We start from the raw sequence: 17,208 nt of genomic DNA on the forward strand, positions 1-17,208 counted from the left end.
GTCGTCTGTTAAAAGCTGTGAGAGGCCGAGCTGCTTTTTGTTGACGCCAGAGAGAAGTGAGGTACAATAGTCCAGATTTGAGAAAATGAAGGTATGGATTATTTTATTTTTTTTGCTTGGACAAGTTCATTGACATGCGGTTGAAAGGTGAGGTGGGAATCAAACAGAACACTTTCTTTCAGGCTTGATATTAGGTGACCACGAGTCTGCAGGGAAGGAGGAATGTGATGGGGTGAACATTTGTTTAGTATTCGATTTTTAGATCCAGGATCCACTTATCTATTTGTAATCGCCCTGTAAGGTTTGTTTCACGCTTGTTTTTACATGCATTTCCTTCTGTCTGCTTCTCTTTTGCTTGTTTTAGTCTTCCTCCTTTCTGTCTCTGCATCTTCCCATCCTGCGTCTATCTTGAATATAGACAGAAAGCCTAGGCAAGCAAATGCCGGCGCGTCTTCACAGCACGCCACTCACCGCTCACCCACTCAGGGTAAAAAAGAAGCTCCCACATTTTAGTCGCCTAGAAAAAGAAAATGGATAGACAGATTTCCATTCCCTCCTTTGTCAGGTCCCTTCTTCCCACCAGGCTGTTATCCCTCAAATACGAGGGGGCTGTTCCAGTCATTCGAGACGAGCGCAGACAGAAAAATACCAACTGGCCGAGAAGAGACGTTTGAATTTGTAGACAGGCAGAAAAAAAAAACGGCGTGAGTGACAGAGAAACATTCACCAAGCCCGGTCAATATGTTTCACAGAATGATAAGCTGCCATTCACCATTGCTCCAAATGCAGTTCACTTCCAGGCCTAATCTGCAGTGAATCAGGGGTTATCTCCAGACACCCAGACACAGAATACCTGCAAGGGAATTTCAATCAGCGCGCCCCCATATGTAATTAAATGGAAATAATTGGTTTCATTCCCTTTGTCATCTTTTATATTTCGCCGGCCCGCGCCGCAGTGCTCAAGGCCTGCACACACACACACGCATTATTCTAACTGTCGCTACATTTTCTTTTCTCCATCAGCCACTCCAAAGTAATCTTTCCTTTTTCTTTTGTTGCCTTCTCCATTCTTTTCTAAAAGTAAGTAGGATCTCATCCTAAATGTGGTTGTCTGGTACTGTATGTGGTGTGTGTGTGTGTGTGCGTGTGTGTGTGCGTGTGTGTGTGTCGTAGGTAAGTGTGTTGCTGCCATCATCAGGCAGAGACGTAAAGCTGCACTCTGCATTTCACACTTTTCTCCTGCAACACCAGGCTCAGTCTCGTGCTTTGTTCCTCCATGAACACAGAGGATAACTTCAAAATCCCTCAACTTTCCACACCCAGACTACAGAAAGTGTGTCCTCTCTTTCCTTTTTGTAACCCCTCTCTTCTTCATTCTCATCACGTGGCTGACTTTTACCTTTTTTACTGTGTCATGTCGCTCTTCTGGTCTGTTTCCTGAACCAGTTCTCTTGCTTCCTTCCTTCCTTTAGCTCAAGCAAAGTGAAGCCAACGCTGACACCAAAGAGAAGCTCCCCCTACGACTCAGGATCTTTGAGAAGTTCCCCAACAGACCTCAGATGGTGAAGATCTCCAAGCTCCCGTCTGACTTCACCGTGCCCAGGATCAGGTACATGTTCACAGGAAGACTCTATATCTGTAACATATTAGAGTGATCTCCAGCTATTTTAATATGAGCAGTTGAATTGCTGTTCTAGTCAAGTATTAAGCACCATTTTATGTTACAAGCACCAGTAAGAGTCAGCGTTTGGCATCAAGGGAAAAAGAACTGGGTCACTCAAATGAGCGTTATCTACTATATCCAAACAGAAAATGTATTATTGAGAAATGAGTTCCATTTTATTTTGAAAATACCAACACAGGAAGCACTAAAGACGTAAAAACCTTCTAATGCTGCCACCATTTCCCAGACTTTTTCTTCAGTACTCACACAAACGATTTCAGACCTTTTGTTCAGTGGGAGAACGCTTTTTACCCGGAGTTAAACTGTATCCAACACGGTGGACCTCGTTATCAATTTTATCATTTAGTCGCTGATTACTGCACAGCTGGGTCCCCAGAAATCTGCTTCTGCAAGCCCATCTGCTGGGCTGCTGCAGCAAGTTTCCACAGATTCATATTTCACAGCTGAATGTTCACCAAGATGGTTTGGCGTTACGATACACTTATGATTAGTTCTTCTGTTTTTAAGCATGCGGATTTGTTCTGTAGGAAAGCATACGTTACAACTCATCACGTTTGTGTGTGTGTGTGTGTGTGTGTGTATTCTAGAGAGAGTTTTATGAAGCAGTTCATTGATCGTCAGCAGCAGGACACCAGTTGTTTGTTCCGGCGTCTCCCCTCTGCTTCATCCTCCTCCTGTGACCACTCCAAACGCTCAGCCATCGAAGACAACAAGTATATCGACCAAAAGGTACTTTGGCACACTCCTTCTCTGTCGCGTTAACTCGCATTTCCATGGCAAACCACAGTACAGTCACGGGATCACAAATTGTCCCTAGTGTTTACAGCTGTGTGTGTGTGTGTGTGGTGTGTTTTTACTTGTTTGCACTAAATTTAACAAACTAACTGCCAATTAATAGACTTTCACTATTGGCTCTCAGCTTCGCAGGTCAATATTTAGTATCCGAGCTCGTAACCTCCTGGAAAAAGAAACTACAATCAATAAAATCTTGCGGTAAGACACATCTGCATCCAGTAAGCATGTTTTGTTTTTTTTTTTGTTTATTTGCAGTTTAACCCTAAGGCCAGTATATCATTGAAATACTTGGAAATTTGGAGTGTTGTTGGTGGATATAAGAAGAATTTCTTTCTTTTTAGGCTGCGAGACAAGTCAGAGAAGTTACCGTATGCGGTCACTCGCCTGCCTGGGGTGAAAAAAATTTCAAAAAATATGTGGAACATTTATTTCCAAATCAACAATCACACACGTGATACATTGCAGAAAATGTTAGGGTTAGGGTTGGATCCAGTAGAGGTCATAGCAACGCCACCTGTGAAGCCTGACAGAAGAAAGTCACATGATTCTGCTCCTCCACTGAGAGACGTGGGGCACCTTTTTTTTTTTTTTAAAGATAATTTTTTTGGCTTTTTATGCCTTTAATGATAGGACAGCTGGAGATAGACAGGAAGCATGGGGCAGAGAGAGGGGGAATGACACGCAGTAAATGGCCGTTCAATGCGGGATTCGAACCAGGGCCAGCTGCAGCGAGGACTATAGCCTGCACACCCGGGGCGGCAGCTTAACCCACTACACTACCGACCGCCCTGGGGCACCATTTTTAAAACCAGCAGAAGTTACAGTATACGGCTCCTTGCTCGATAAAAGGTTAAGGCGAGCTAAATTTACAGATTTCTCTTGTTGTTTCAACATTTCAGTGTCTGTATTTCAATGTGTGTTGACGTTCATCGAGACACTGCTGAAACGACATACTCGTCCCATCATATCTGATGTTTTCCAACAAAGTCTAACCCCAGTGTAACCCACGCTAAGACGTCTTGGAGCGTCTCCATCCTCCAAGACCCCGGCTGGATGGGTTTAGTGTGCATCATTCACAGTCGTGAAATACTCTTTGTGTGGGTGTCCACGCTGTAACAGCGCTCTGGTATTGTTAATGCTTTGCGATCTCTGTCTCACACACACACACACAGACCCACTTCAGACTCATTCACTGTCGTGCTGAAGTAAATGGATAATTTGCTGTTCAGCATGGCAGAGCTGGCACTAAGTGTAGATTAGCTCTCCTGCACCATGTCCAATCTGCCCCTCTCTCGTCCCCCTCCCTCCCTCCAATCAGTCTGAAAGATAGACAGCGAATCAGTAGTCATGACACGTTCTGTCTGGCCTGCCATCTTCCACACACACACACACACACACACACACACAAACGCACAATTAGGCTCACAGTCGCACCAACGCAGGCAAACATACACACAGCATACGTGGCCACTCATGCATACTCGCTGCCAATAAACAAGTAATGGCTCCGAGTCTCTGTAAATGATTAAAGTACACACACTGCTGGTGCCCACAGTGTCATTAGCTCTGTTCTGGTACATGACTCTGCTGTTAGCCAGGACAGACAGTGATGCCCAGAGTCGCACACACACACACACATTGACCAATGGAATGATTCAAACTTGCTACGTGTGGACCCAGAATGACTAAAGCCTCATATACTATAGCTTGTTTGGGCAGGAGGATGGCTTGCCAGCTGGTGAGCACACGCTCTGATTCTTTATATTGATCACGAGGAGAGGGAGAGACATTTTTATGTTTGTGTTTCTCAGGGCTTGTACCAGACAGCGTATGCTGAGCGGATCCTTTGAAGGCCAGCCAGCCAAAGAACGCTCCATACTCAGTGTCCAGCATCATATACGGCAGGAGCGCAGGTCTGACAGCACACACACACACACACACATATGCAATCTTACATACCTGCACAGTTTTATGTGATACCTGTAAGGTGTTTGCATCTACAGATCTCTGAGACATGGCTCCACTAGTCAGAGGATCAGCCGAGGGAAGTCGCTGGAGACGCTGACCCAGGATGTGAGCCCATACACACAAATACTGACACGCTGTATTAGAATTTTTTTTCAAAAAACGTGTTTTATGGTTTCGTTTTGTCGTCTCTTTCCCCAGCATTCCAGCACAGTTCGCTATCGCAATGCACAGAGAGAGGACAGCGAGATCAAGATGATCCAAGAGAAGAAAGAGCAAGCTGAAATGAAAAGGTATTCACACACACACACACACACACACATACACACATTCACCCAGTGTCAGCCTGCAAAGTGAGTTTCTGACACACGACATTTTACGTCGTAACATTCGGTCCTCGCTGCGTCATTCAAACTGTGTTTGTCCTCCTGTCTCCGTGCAGGAAAGTCCAGGAGGAGGAGCTGAGAGAAAATCATCCTTACTTCGACAAGCCGCTCTTTATCGTGGGACGGGAGCACCGCTTCAGGAACTTTTGCAGGATGATCGTTCGAGCTCGCTTCAACGCGTAAGATTATATCTGGATGTTGTTTCTTAAGGCGGCCTCTCGTGGCTTTGAATGGTCAGCATCAGTAAACTCCACAAAAAGCATCTGTGTTTACCCACCTGACTGTGTTTTCTTTATACCAGTGTTTAATCTGCAGCGTATGAGCAGTGAGGTTGAGGTTGTGTGACTCACGTTTTTTAAAATTTTCTTTGTATGAATTAATGTCTAGATCCAAAACTGACCCCATAACCGGAGCAGTGAAGAACACCAAATACCACCAGCTGTAGTAAGTGTGATGAATTATTGATTCCTCCACTCTGTATTGATCTCTTCGTTCCACAACCGTGGAATACTTATTAATTCTGTAGCTTAATTGCCTGCCTATTGTGCTCCACACCTCCTCCCCCCCAAAAAAAAATGTGGTAAGGAATGACAATCGCGAAGTGAAGAGCTGTGAAAGTAGATTTCACCCATTATGTAACCTGATTGTAATTCAGCCGCGCACACAGTCTGATTATTAAAGTAAGAGGCAGTCCTTTGTGTCAGATACTGCTGGTGCCGGGAGGATTTTTACTGTCTACCTGCTGTAGAACAGATTGGTCCTGCTCACACACACACACATATACACAACACAAAGATTTATTCATTCTCGCTCTGATACCTCTCTTCTCTTTTTTCTCTTAAATCATCCTCGAGCATTTGCTGGTTTGCAAACCAAATAGCTTTCTTGACCTACTTATGCCAAATTCCTCTGCGTAAAAAACCCCCAACTCTAACTATGTCAATGCGTGTGTCCCTGCAGTGATCTTCTGGGCCTCGTCACCTATTTGGACTGGGTTATGATTGTAGTAACCATCTGCTCCTGTATCTCCATGATGTTCGAATCACCCTTCACCAGGGTCATGCACGTCCCCACGCTGCAGGTATTAAAAGCAGATGGATCGATTGCCTCGGATGAACAAAGCGATTGGACAGATGTCGTTGTGACACCCGCGTGCCCTCTGTTTCAGATCGGGGAGTACGTTTTTGTGATCTTCATGAGCATCGAGCTCAATCTGAAGATCATGGCCGACGGCCTGTTCTTCACGCCCACGGCCGTCATCAGAGACTTCGGAGGGGTCATGGACATTTTCATCTATCTTGTAAGAAATTTTATTTAATCTTAATCTAATAAAGGCTGCTTCATTTGAACACAGTGTGTTATAATGAGGGAAGACCAATCACATGTCATTTGTCTTATTTGAATAAAAGCCAATGTGTGTAAATAACTTTTCATTTTTGTGACCTCAGTGTTATTATTTCACATTTTAAATTACTCAGTTTCTTATGTGCATCTCATTTGCATGTATATTATGCAAAAGGCTGGTTTAGTCTTTAGTGTTGCAGTAGAATATGTCGGGTTAGTTGTGAAGGGAAGGAGACATTTACTGTACAGGGTTGTTGACACGGTGGTGAACGCTCTGCTTTCACCCCCACTGACCGTCCATCGCTGCCTCTCGTAGGTGAGTCTGATCTTTCTGTGCTGGCTGCCTCCTGACGTCCCTCCTGAGTCTGGGGCTCAGCTGCTGATGATGCTGCGCTGCCTGCGTCCGCTCAGGATCTTCAAGCTGGTACCCCAGATGAGGAAGGTGGTGCGGGAGGTTCTCAAAGGATTCAAGGAGATTTTCCTGGTTAGTGGTTCTAATTTTCCACCTAACGTTTCCAAAAATCTGTTAGTTATTTTTTAAGCATCAGATATTGAGGTGAAACTACTCATTACTACTCAGCCCCAGAAGCAGAAAGAGGGATGTGTATTCATTAGAAAAAACAGTTCATGTTGATCCCTGTTGATATGCATTACAGGCATGTACATGTGCATAAACATAGCTCTCTCTTAGGTTTCAAATTAAGGTTTGCTTAATTAGTATTCATGATTTATTGTACATGGCTTAAAACATGCACAGTTGCAACCAGGATTTGTACACTGATGCATCATATTCACCTTTATTGGACTGTGCTCTTGTTGTTATTACATTCTTGGCCATTTCTGGGCATTGCTTGCTTTTTGCTTTGCCCACTAAGGATTTTATTATATTATCACAAGCTTGCAATACTTACTGATTCTCTCTGAGTCTGATTTTCCCAGCTGAGGTCTCCGCCACCACAGCTGTCTGACATCCTTAGCCTGCTCTCTAATCTCAGCAGTTTGGATTATGTTGAAGTGTCTGCCTTTAAACTCTTGATTGATTCTCCCGCAGGTTTCCATTCTGCTCCTCACGCTAATGCTGGTGTTCGCAAGCTTCGGAGTTCAGCTGTTTGCCGGAAAGCTTGCCAAATGCAACGACCCCCACATCCTTAAACGGGTACAGAAAGAAATAATCTCCCTCACTAAACCGCCCCCCCTTCCCATTCCACACTCCTTGCAGCAAAGCAAGAGTAGAGAGGTTTCCTCGGTCGAATCAGTAATCCGGTGTTTTAGCTTCAGTCATTATATATTCAGTCATATATATAATGTTTTATTATAGAAAACATTTTACAGATGGTTTCACAGTATAGTGTTCTAAGGAGAGTTTCAGCTTCTGACAATATGTAATTTTAGTTCCTAATGATAAATTACATCATTGGACTCAAGTTAACTGGTGTGAGCTGGAAATGCACTGATTATTATTATGCATTAAGATTGTGCATTAACCCTGAATATCAGTAAGGAGAAAGTGTTGTGACTGCATTGTGCAGAAATAAGTTATTATTAGTGTCACATTCTCCGTTTGTTCTCATTATTCTCTCTCATTTTGGCAAGCATGCAGCATAATAAATCTCTTCCCTAACATCTTTTTTCTCTCTTGCTTTTTGCTGCAGGAGGATTGTCACGGCATATTCCGAATTAATGTCAGCGTTTCCAAAAACCTCAACCTGAAACTGAAGGCTGGGGAGAAGAAACCTGGTTTCTGGGTACCAAGAGTCTGGTACAGCTGCTTGTTTTTTGTTTTTTTTTAGTTACTGATTGATTTAAGATTTTTTTCCTACAGGCAAAGATTGATGTATCCAATCTTTTCTCCCTCAGGGCCAACCCTCGTAATTTTAACTTTGACAATGTGGGAAATGCCATGTTGGCTCTGTTCGAAGTGCTTTCACTCAAAGGCTGGGTGGAGGTCCGGGATGTCATCATTCACCGCGTTGGACCGGTACTGAACCTCACTATACCTTACCTTATGTTACCTTTTTTTCTCCATTATAAGAACACTGTAACAGTTTAAACACCTCTGTGCCTGCAGATCCATGGCATCTACATCCATGTTTTTGTGTTTCTGGGATGCATGATTGGACTCACTTTGTTTGTAGGCGTCGTCATTGCAAACTTCAACGAGAACAAGGTAAGAGCTGCACGTATAGTCCTGTACCTTATGTTGGCAATCAAGAGACTGGATTACCTCCAGGATTCAAATATGTTGTGTCTCCCACCATCAGGGCACCGCTCTCCTAACAGTAGACCAGAGGAGGTGGGAAGATCTGAAGAGTCGACTGAAGATAGCCCAGCCTCTCCACCTTCCCCCTCGCCCAGGTGCTCACACACACACACACACACACACACACACACACAAAAGAAAAACACCAAACGCTTTGATGAAAGACGATGAAGCACAACATTATGAAAGTCACGTCTTTGCCCCATTCCCTGATTGATCATGCGGTGTGTGCCGGTGCATTGTTTAGCAGCACCTGCAGGATTAATCCATATTTAATAGTCCTTGTTTTTCATTGAAGATTGATCTCTGGAGGGATTCATCAAGACAAGTGATGACTAGCAAGCGGTAATGAAAAAGCTGAATAGAAGGACAGATAAAGCAAAATCATGCCTCTCACAGACTTCTACGGGAAATTAATTCACGCGATTGATCAACTTTTCACACCTCGGTTGAAGTAAGCTACCAGCTTTAAATCGGCTTTCATGGACGAGGGGTAACCAAATGAATGTCAGGTTCAAACACGAGCAATCGCTGTATCGCCATCGATCACATTTCAACATGGGAACGCCATACATTAACACTGTTGCTCTTCCTCCTGTGATTAGAGTCGTGAGACTAGTTGAAATGCCTCAGAGGCAGTGTGGGAAATCGCCTGTTAGTACAGTGGAGGCTGAGAACTAACAGAAAATCAATGGCTTCAGTTTTTACTAAGCAGTGCCGCTGACACCAACCTGACTTTGATCCGTGTCCAAAGGCCCTCGGCTCTGGCGCCACTCGCTCGCTCGCTCACTCACTCCTGGCAGATCATTACAGCGCTGAGCTGGCCTTTACTCACACGCTCCTACTCAAAGCACTTGCAGAAATTGTCTCTGTGGTTAGCAGTCATATTAAATCACAGAGCCTGCCGCTGGATGCACCGCAGTTAAATTTCAGTTTCATGTTCATTAACTGCCCGCTTTGAAGAGGACGCCGTGAAACAGCTGTAATAAAAATCTGCAACGAGTTTCTCTTCGAATGAGGATTTGTCGTGACGAGGGTGGAAGGTTGCGACGCCCTTCACATTTAAAGCTAGAATACTGACACTTGAAACAAGAATGTAAAATGGAAGCGCATTGCAGTTTTGGAATCAGTCAGATGCAGAATATAGTATCATCAGGTAAAGTTAGGGTGGACGTCATCAATGGTCGATCATGTCAGCTCCTCTCAACCTTTTTAAATAAAGATAAGTTCAATATATGCATGTATGCATGTATTGAAATCCAGTAATTTAACGGTAACGTGATCTTTTCCCGTTTTTTTTTTTTTACCTTACCTTGACTCAAATGCATCTAAATACATACACATGTGTAAAACCTGCTTCACAATTATCACACTGATAAGAACACCAAAGCAGTCCGTGAGCGCCATCTGCAGGACAACGAGGGATACTACCACAGATTCAAGCATCAGCTGACTTCTGAAGACCACTTGCTGCTACAGCCGGTTCACACATTCAATCATGGCATCTAGTTCTAGATGTGCAGGTATCAGTAAATCTCTGCTCCTCTACCTGCCTGACAGAAAACGGCGGCTTCCGGGCCAAGATGTATGACATCACTCAACATCCCTTCTTCAAACGGGGCATTGCCGTGCTGGTGTTGGCACAGTCGGTGCTGCTCTCGGTTAAGGTAAAGTCTCATATCACAATGCATTTTGTCATTTCATGTATGCGTATAATAAATACAATACTCACTCACTGACACGTGTGAATCTGCCTTTCCTCAGTGGGACGTAGGTGACGATCAAGTAACGTTTCCTCTTGCCACCATTTCAGTCGTCTTCACTTTTATATTTGTGCTGGAGGTGAGCCTGTTATCCTGTCTACACTTTCAAGGCTTTACTTTGATCGCCCCCCCTCTGGGTGTAGACGTCTGTCTGATGTTAACTCGATGGTGTTGTTACCCAGGTGACCATGAAGCTGATAGCCATGTCTCCGGCGGGTTACTGGCAGAGCAGGCGGAATCGCTATGACCTGTTGGTCACGTCGCTGGGTGTCATCTGGATAGTCTTACACTTTGCCTTACTGGTTAGACAAATGAATATCACTTTTTTAGAAATTCTATTTAAGTCAATGTAGAAAAATAACTATAATTTTCCCCTCTAGAATGCATATACCTACATGATGGGCACCTGTGTGATCGTCTTTAGATTCTTCACAATATGTGGGAAGCATGTGAGTATATTTTGTCATGGGAGAACACACTAATTTTAGCGTATTTTGACCAAAAAAAACTAAAATAAAAATGCTTCTGATCTGTCTGTGTGTGATGGATAAAGGTGACTCTGAAGATGCTGCTGCTGACTGTGGTTGTCAGCATGTACAAGAGCTTCTTCATCATCGTGGGCATGTTCCTCCTTCTCCTCTGCTACGCGTTTGCCGGCGTTGTTCTCTTTGGAACTGTCAAATACGGAGAGAACATCAACCGGTAAGGATTCTGTCGCGTGTCCATTGACCAGCCGCTGTCCTTTCTCACGCTGCTTGTTGTCTCATGCAGTAGATACAGTAAATTGTCATCTGTGTGTCTCCCCCAATCGCAGGCATGCCAACTTCTCCACAGCGGGAAAGGCTATCACTGTTCTCTTCCGCATTGTCACAGGGGAAGATTGGAATAAAATCATGCATGACTGCATGGTAAGACGGGCTGCAGGTCCGACGCACATCGTCACAGACAAAAGAACACAGCTTCTCCTCCCAATATGGAAAAATACCGCATACTGTTGACTCTATATTTTGTGTCGAAAAGGTCATTTCACCTCAATTTTCTGCTGCCACCCCGATACAGTGGAGATGAATGGATGAATTTTTGTTTGTGGTGCACACAGAAAAATTATCATTTAACTTTTGGATACTCAGACTTTCACTGTCAGCACTTCTTAGTGGAACTACGTTCTAACAAAGAATTAGCCCCAATGAAAAATGCTGACATGGCTATCTGCATTGGTAGATATCATTATGTAAATGAGAAAATGTAGTTTGTGTAGTGTGGGTGAACCAACCCCTAACAGTTCCATCTTAGGGAGCTTTTGCTCAGTGCCCCATATGTTCATGCAAATTATGCTTTTTTTTTTGCTGCCCTTAGGTACAGGCCCCTTTCTGCACCCCAGACAAGCATCGCTACTGGGAAACTGACTGTGGCAACTACGCTGGAGCGCTTATCTACTTCTGCTCCTTCTATGTCATCATAGCCTACATCATGCTCAACCTGCTCGTAGGTCAGTATGTGTACTTGTCTTAATTACATTCTGGGGACCACATCTCGCTCGCACAGTCACATTACGGGGACTCGCCTTCAATATGGGGACTTTAATTACAGTTCGGGTGTCAGTGCAGCGTCCCGAGCGACAAACACAAGTTTGGCCTCTGTTTCATTTTCTGCCTCATGTTGTGCAAGACTGCAGATCTCACAAAGCACACTCGCATGTAGTTTTGTCGTCTCTCCAAAGGGACAAACAAAGAGCTTCTCCACAGATGACAGTTGAGTTTAATACAGCTTATTATAGGCACAATGATCAAACCGCTTCACGCAGAAAATATTATTTATTTCTCATGTCAGAGTCTGGCATAAAAGAAGAGGGGGAGAGGCAGAATGACATGACAGAAATAAAGGAAACGAGTTACACAGAGTAGAATCAAAATGAGCATGATTATTAGACAGCAACCAAACCATCTCCCTACATCTTTTTCACTGTAATCTGCAGCGTGCATTCTCTGGTTTTGTGGCCTGCGTCTGTATCGTATGGGTTGTAATTTCATCTGAAAAGACACGAATACGTAATATTATATGAGAGCCACACATACAATCACAAATGATCACAATGGGGCTGTCTTCTTGCTTGAACTCTTGATATGAGATTCATCACTATAATAATCTTGGTTTCTCTCAATCCATTATCTTGACACGATTGATTCAGGCTCCCAGAAGCCTGGGCTTGTTAACTCATGGCCTCATAAAATAAATAGATATTCAGAGCTGACTGATGCATCTTAAAATGAGTATTTTTAATCTGCGAGTATTGACATGTCTTGCTATTGCTGCAGCCATCATCGTGGAGAACTTCTCTCTGTTCTACTCCACCGAGGAGGACCAGCTGTTGAGCTATAATGACCTGAGGCACTTCCAAATCATCTGGAACATGGTGGATGACAAACGGGAGGTGAGAAATTAGCAAAAGGAGAGAGGGACGAGGACACAGCAGAGGGCAGAGGATGACGATCATATGGCTGTGAGCAAAGGATATTATAGGGAAGGTAAAAGCAGGGCGAGCGCTAATGAGGTGGGCTGAAGGGAATGAGTAATAGGAGTAAAAGTAATTAGAGGAGTGGTTGGATGGATTGAAAATGCAGACACCCCCTCACAGTCATCTGTGATGTCATCTGGACGTACTTTCAATTCAACTCTAGTGTATGTGTTAAAAATTCATTAGAGAAAAGAAAAAGGTTCAAATGAATTGAAAGTTTAACATACAGTAGATGTTGAAGATTTCAAAGTCTCAGCGTCATAGACTTGAGTTGAATTACCCCGTGACTTCTTTTTCTCAGGGCGTGATCCCGACGTCCAGGGTGAAGTTCCTGCTTCGCCTGCTCCGAGGCAGGCTGGAGGTGGACCTGGACAAAGACAAGCTGCTGTTCAAACACATGTGCTACGAGATGGAGCGACTGCACAGTGGAGGGGACGTGACCTTCCACGATGTGCTCAGGTGACCACGGAGCACCACGTTTCAGCGCAGTATTTAGGATAACACAGATACACTCAAAATGAATAATTTCAGGGTTTACAGTTAAAAAACATTTTAAAATGCTGACTTTACCCATGCAACTCATGTATTTTTGCTTTGAAGCCCTGATAATCTTACATTTTTGAGGAAGCAGACTCGTATTCCACTAATTATGTGCCTCTTTTGCCTGTTTGTCACTGCATGCATGCGTGTGTGTGTGTGTCTATAATCATACAGCATGCTGTCATACCGCTCAGTGGACATTAGAAAGTCTCTCCAGCTGGAGGAGCTGTTGGCCAGGGAACAGTTGGAGTACACCATTGAAGAAGAGGTTGCCAAACAGACTATACGCATGTGGCTGAAGAAGTGCCTCAAACGCATCCGGGCGGTTAGTCACTCAACAGAAAACACACTCCCTCATTCTCATGTTGTTGTTTTTTTTAACAACACACATGTACACTATGTATCCCCACATTATATGTATATATATATCACACACTGACCGCATATGTGCGTGTGTGCTTGCAGAAGCAGCAGCAGTCGTGCAGCATCATCCACAGCCTGAGAGAGAGCCAGCAGCAGGAGATAAATCGCTTACTCAACCCCCCCAGCATCGAGACCACTGTACCGAGCGAGGACCACAACACTAACAACCCAGACAACCCCTCGCAGCCTGAGGTAAAGCCCCGACATCCATACCGACGCTGCGTACAGCTCACAGCTTGACATATAGCAAAGCACATCTTACAATCTGCAGGTGTGCGCTTCCACTGATGAAAAAAAGGGATGTCTCCTCTTTGTTTAGAGTGGTCTCCAGCAGCTACTGAGCCCCATGTTGTCAGACAGAGGAGGCTACAGGCAGGACTCTTCAGACCTGGGGAGACCACAGAGGAAGCTGGGACAATGGCGGCTGCCTGCAGGTGTGTATGCCTCTGTCTATTACAGGTGGCACAGTTCTGCAGAGGGCATTCTGTTGAAGAGATTGTGAACTGGTGCAAATCTTTACTCGAGGGATAAACACGAGTAAAGATGCAGGGCTTTATGTGACCATGTTATGTTATTATTTAGCAATAGTGGCAAAGAAAAATGCAGGTTGACATGAGAACAGTCATGCTTCTGTTTTCTTTGCATGTGTTGTTTTAGGTCGCACAAGCGTCAAGTCCATAGTGTGCAAGATGAACCCCGTCAACAACGAGGCTTCTTCGGGGTCCGAGGTGAAGAAGTGGTGGACCCGTCAGCTGACCGTGGAGAGCGACGAGAGCGGCGACGACCTCATCGACATTTAGAGAAAACGCTGCGGCACATTCCTGACGTTTTTCCATTTTTACAGATGAGAGTCGAGTCGAGTCTCGGAGTCGATTCATTTCCTCTCCCCTGATCAGTGAAAATAATTCTTTTTGTAAACTTTTTTTATGCAGGTTCTGAACTGTTCAAAAGGTGCAGAACGCGTGACAGCGAGCCTTTTTCGACATGCAGTGACGATTTCATACTCCTGGGATAGGTACTACTTTTCCTCTGTGATTCTTCGCTCATTCCAATTGCTGAGTTTTTCTATGCAGATACATATTAGTGTTAAAGCAGACTGTGACCAGGACATGTTGCATTCATCAAACGAACCAACGAGCTGCTGCTGTGTGTGTTTTCTACTGTCCGCTGTTTCAGATCAGCCGTGTTGATGCAGCTACAATAATTAGTGTCGTCCCTCCACGTCTCCGCTTTGTTCTCCTCAGTTTTAGTCCACATTTCTCCTCTAGTCATCAGTATTAATCATATAAATGTTGATTTTCATATAGTCACTTTATACTTAATCCAGGCCTCTTGTTCTCGTTTCTAGGACAAGCAAAATTGAAGCGACTTTTAGATTTATGACTGTGAATGTAATTAAGAGTCAAATCTATCTTATGTATGTGTGTGGAGTTAAAATATTTTGTAAATTATTATAAATCTTTAGCTTTATCAAGTATTTAATTATTCTAATAAAGGCCTGCACTGCTTAGGCATTTATGAGCAAAAGAATTGTCCGATTTCTTTTCCTTTACATTCCAGCACATACCTGTCCAACACGACTTACAAGAACCTTAATGAGAACATTTCCCCAAATAAGTTAATGAATCATAATTGGTAAAGGGGATTTAATGATCCTTTGTGGTCCTCTGATGTCACACAAACCATTTTAAAACCTGTTAAACAATCTGGAAAATTCATTGTGGGAAAGCTAGGCAATTTGGAATTTGTGTGGCGGTTAAAAACATTTACAATCGTAACATTTCCAGCGTTTAATAAAATGTAAGTGTTAAGATTTATTCCAGTCCGGACTCCAAACAGTGAGATAGCCAACACCATTGTGGCAAATTCTTAGTGCCACTTCAATCTCTTGTTTAACTGTTGAGATCTGGTTTATCCCACTAGACTTCAGTTCCTGCTTGCCTTTCTCGAACCTGCAGATGTTTTTCACTGAGAGAATCTAGACACAAGACTTGACCAGGAAGCTTCGCACCTTAAAGGAAATATGGAAATATGGCATCTGTAGGGAGAGAAACTGAAAACGTGGTCATGAAGAACGAAGACAGAATGAAGGATAATGTTCCAGTTCCTTATAGAAAGAAGTGTTCAGTCCCTAAATATGTGGTTCAAACTACTTTTTTAATTAATTTCCTTTTGTCGTTTTGGCTTCACAGCAAAACAAAAACCTGTGGCACGTTTCCAGCGTCTCTAACTGTTGTTTCAGCCTTCCTGTGATTCTTTTGGAAAGCCTGTTGCCTCCTTTCATCGTGACTCGTTTTACGCCGCGATTCACTTCAATTTATGAGGAATTTAATTATTCCTCTTTGAGTAAAAAAAAAAAAAAAAAAAAGTGGGATTAGACTAACGAAGGGGGTAATTGAGTGGACAGATGCTGTTTAATGATTCTCCTCGCATACATCTGCTCAGATCAAACAGCCTGTGCGATCCCCACCCCATCCCTGGGTAACACTGCCCTCTCCTGGATGCACGCTGAGCTGCCCTGATGTGCTGTTGGAAAAAAAACACACAACTTTTGTTGTTGTTTGTGAAATCCTAACCTATCGACCAATCGGGAATCAGCTCAGCTCTGAGGCTGCGGTGCAGGCATGTTACTCCTGACTGCTTTACATTGTAGATGTTGCTCCTCCTTTACGTTCTCTGTTCTTACTGAGTCATCCTGTTGTCCGGCACAGCGACACCTCATGATTACAGCCCCGTCACCTGCCATGTGCGGCTTGCTGTGGACCTAGATGAGCTCAGTTTCCAACAGCGTGAGTCTGCGTCCACAGAATGAAATGTAGTTGATCTAGTAGACGGGCATTGTGGGAACACACACACAAAAACAAACACATAAACAGAGGTGTGTGTGTGTGTGTGTGTGTATTAGCCTCTCATTTTACTCCTTGTGTTCCTTGATGCTGTATTTTTCTTTCTGGTTAATTCATAACACAATCACTCCGGCTTGAATTCGAGCTAATTGACTAATGCACTCAACCGCCGGCTGCAGTTTAAGCAGCCTCCTTGTTAGACACAGAATTAGGCCATTAAAAAAGAAAAAGGGACAGGGTCTTCATTTGTCCATTCAAAAAAAAAAAAAAAAAAAAAAGCCCAGTAAGTTTCACAGTTGATGGAGTGTGTATGGGGTTGGCTGGATAATGAATGTGAGGGGAAGCAGAGAGAGTGTAGAGAATCAGCTGCCTGTGGGACGCCCACTCGCTCTATAGAAATCATGACTTACTCACACATTCCACTCTCTCGATGACTGAGAGCAACCCCCCCTCGTCCTCCGACATACGGTCCTGTAGGGAAACAGTGTGACATCAGCCCTCTTGCCAATCAACTGTCTTTAATTTCTCCTTTTCTCGCTCTTTCTTCTCCTCGACCATCGCCTCTTAAGCTCCACTTAGCTCCGAACTAGCTCATCAAAGAGGCTTTTTCTCCTTCTCTTTTTTCATTTTCGCCCTGCGTGGTAGAACACTTTTTGTCTTTTAATTGCCTCTGCATCACACTGGCTC

General features: G+C 43.9%; 1 protein-coding gene across 5 annotated transcripts in view; it reads left to right on the plus strand.

The window, feature by feature from the left end:
* nalcn (sodium leak channel, non-selective) overlaps positions 1-15,249 on the plus strand; it is a 63,421-nt gene extending 48,172 nt beyond the window's left edge. For all 5 annotated transcript variants that reach the window (XM_019255789.2, XM_019255792.2, XM_027290991.1 and 2 more), the window contains 29 exons: positions 1,473-1,609; positions 2,272-2,413; positions 2,604-2,677; positions 4,291-4,392; positions 4,483-4,552; positions 4,646-4,737; positions 4,887-5,009; positions 5,218-5,274; positions 5,791-5,911; positions 5,999-6,130; positions 6,491-6,658; positions 7,226-7,330; positions 7,827-7,933; positions 8,032-8,152; positions 8,243-8,341; positions 8,436-8,529; positions 9,995-10,101; positions 10,199-10,276; positions 10,380-10,499; positions 10,578-10,646; positions 10,751-10,899; positions 11,012-11,105; positions 11,554-11,686; positions 12,513-12,628; positions 13,014-13,171; positions 13,427-13,577; positions 13,718-13,867; positions 13,995-14,109; positions 14,333-15,249. In XM_019255789.2, coding sequence (XP_019111334.1) covers positions 1,473-1,609; positions 2,272-2,413; positions 2,604-2,677; positions 4,291-4,392; positions 4,483-4,552; positions 4,646-4,737; positions 4,887-5,009; positions 5,218-5,274; positions 5,791-5,911; positions 5,999-6,130; positions 6,491-6,658; positions 7,226-7,330; positions 7,827-7,933; positions 8,032-8,152; positions 8,243-8,341; positions 8,436-8,529; positions 9,995-10,101; positions 10,199-10,276; positions 10,380-10,499; positions 10,578-10,646; positions 10,751-10,899; positions 11,012-11,105; positions 11,554-11,686; positions 12,513-12,628; positions 13,014-13,171; positions 13,427-13,577; positions 13,718-13,867; positions 13,995-14,109; positions 14,333-14,475 — 3,327 coding nt within the window. In that variant the 3' untranslated portion in view covers positions 14,476-15,249. The remainder of the gene's footprint in view (positions 1-1,472; positions 1,610-2,271; positions 2,414-2,603; positions 2,678-4,290; positions 4,393-4,482; positions 4,553-4,645; positions 4,738-4,886; positions 5,010-5,217; positions 5,275-5,790; positions 5,912-5,998; positions 6,131-6,490; positions 6,659-7,225; positions 7,331-7,826; positions 7,934-8,031; positions 8,153-8,242; positions 8,342-8,435; positions 8,530-9,994; positions 10,102-10,198; positions 10,277-10,379; positions 10,500-10,577; positions 10,647-10,750; positions 10,900-11,011; positions 11,106-11,553; positions 11,687-12,512; positions 12,629-13,013; positions 13,172-13,426; positions 13,578-13,717; positions 13,868-13,994; positions 14,110-14,332) is intronic.
* The last annotated feature ends 1,959 nt before the right edge of the window (positions 15,250-17,208 follow it).

This window comes from Larimichthys crocea, chromosome XVIII (assembly GCF_000972845.2).
Source record: "Larimichthys crocea isolate SSNF chromosome XVIII, L_crocea_2.0, whole genome shotgun sequence".
NCBI lineage: Eukaryota > Metazoa > Chordata > Actinopteri > Sciaenidae > Larimichthys > Larimichthys crocea.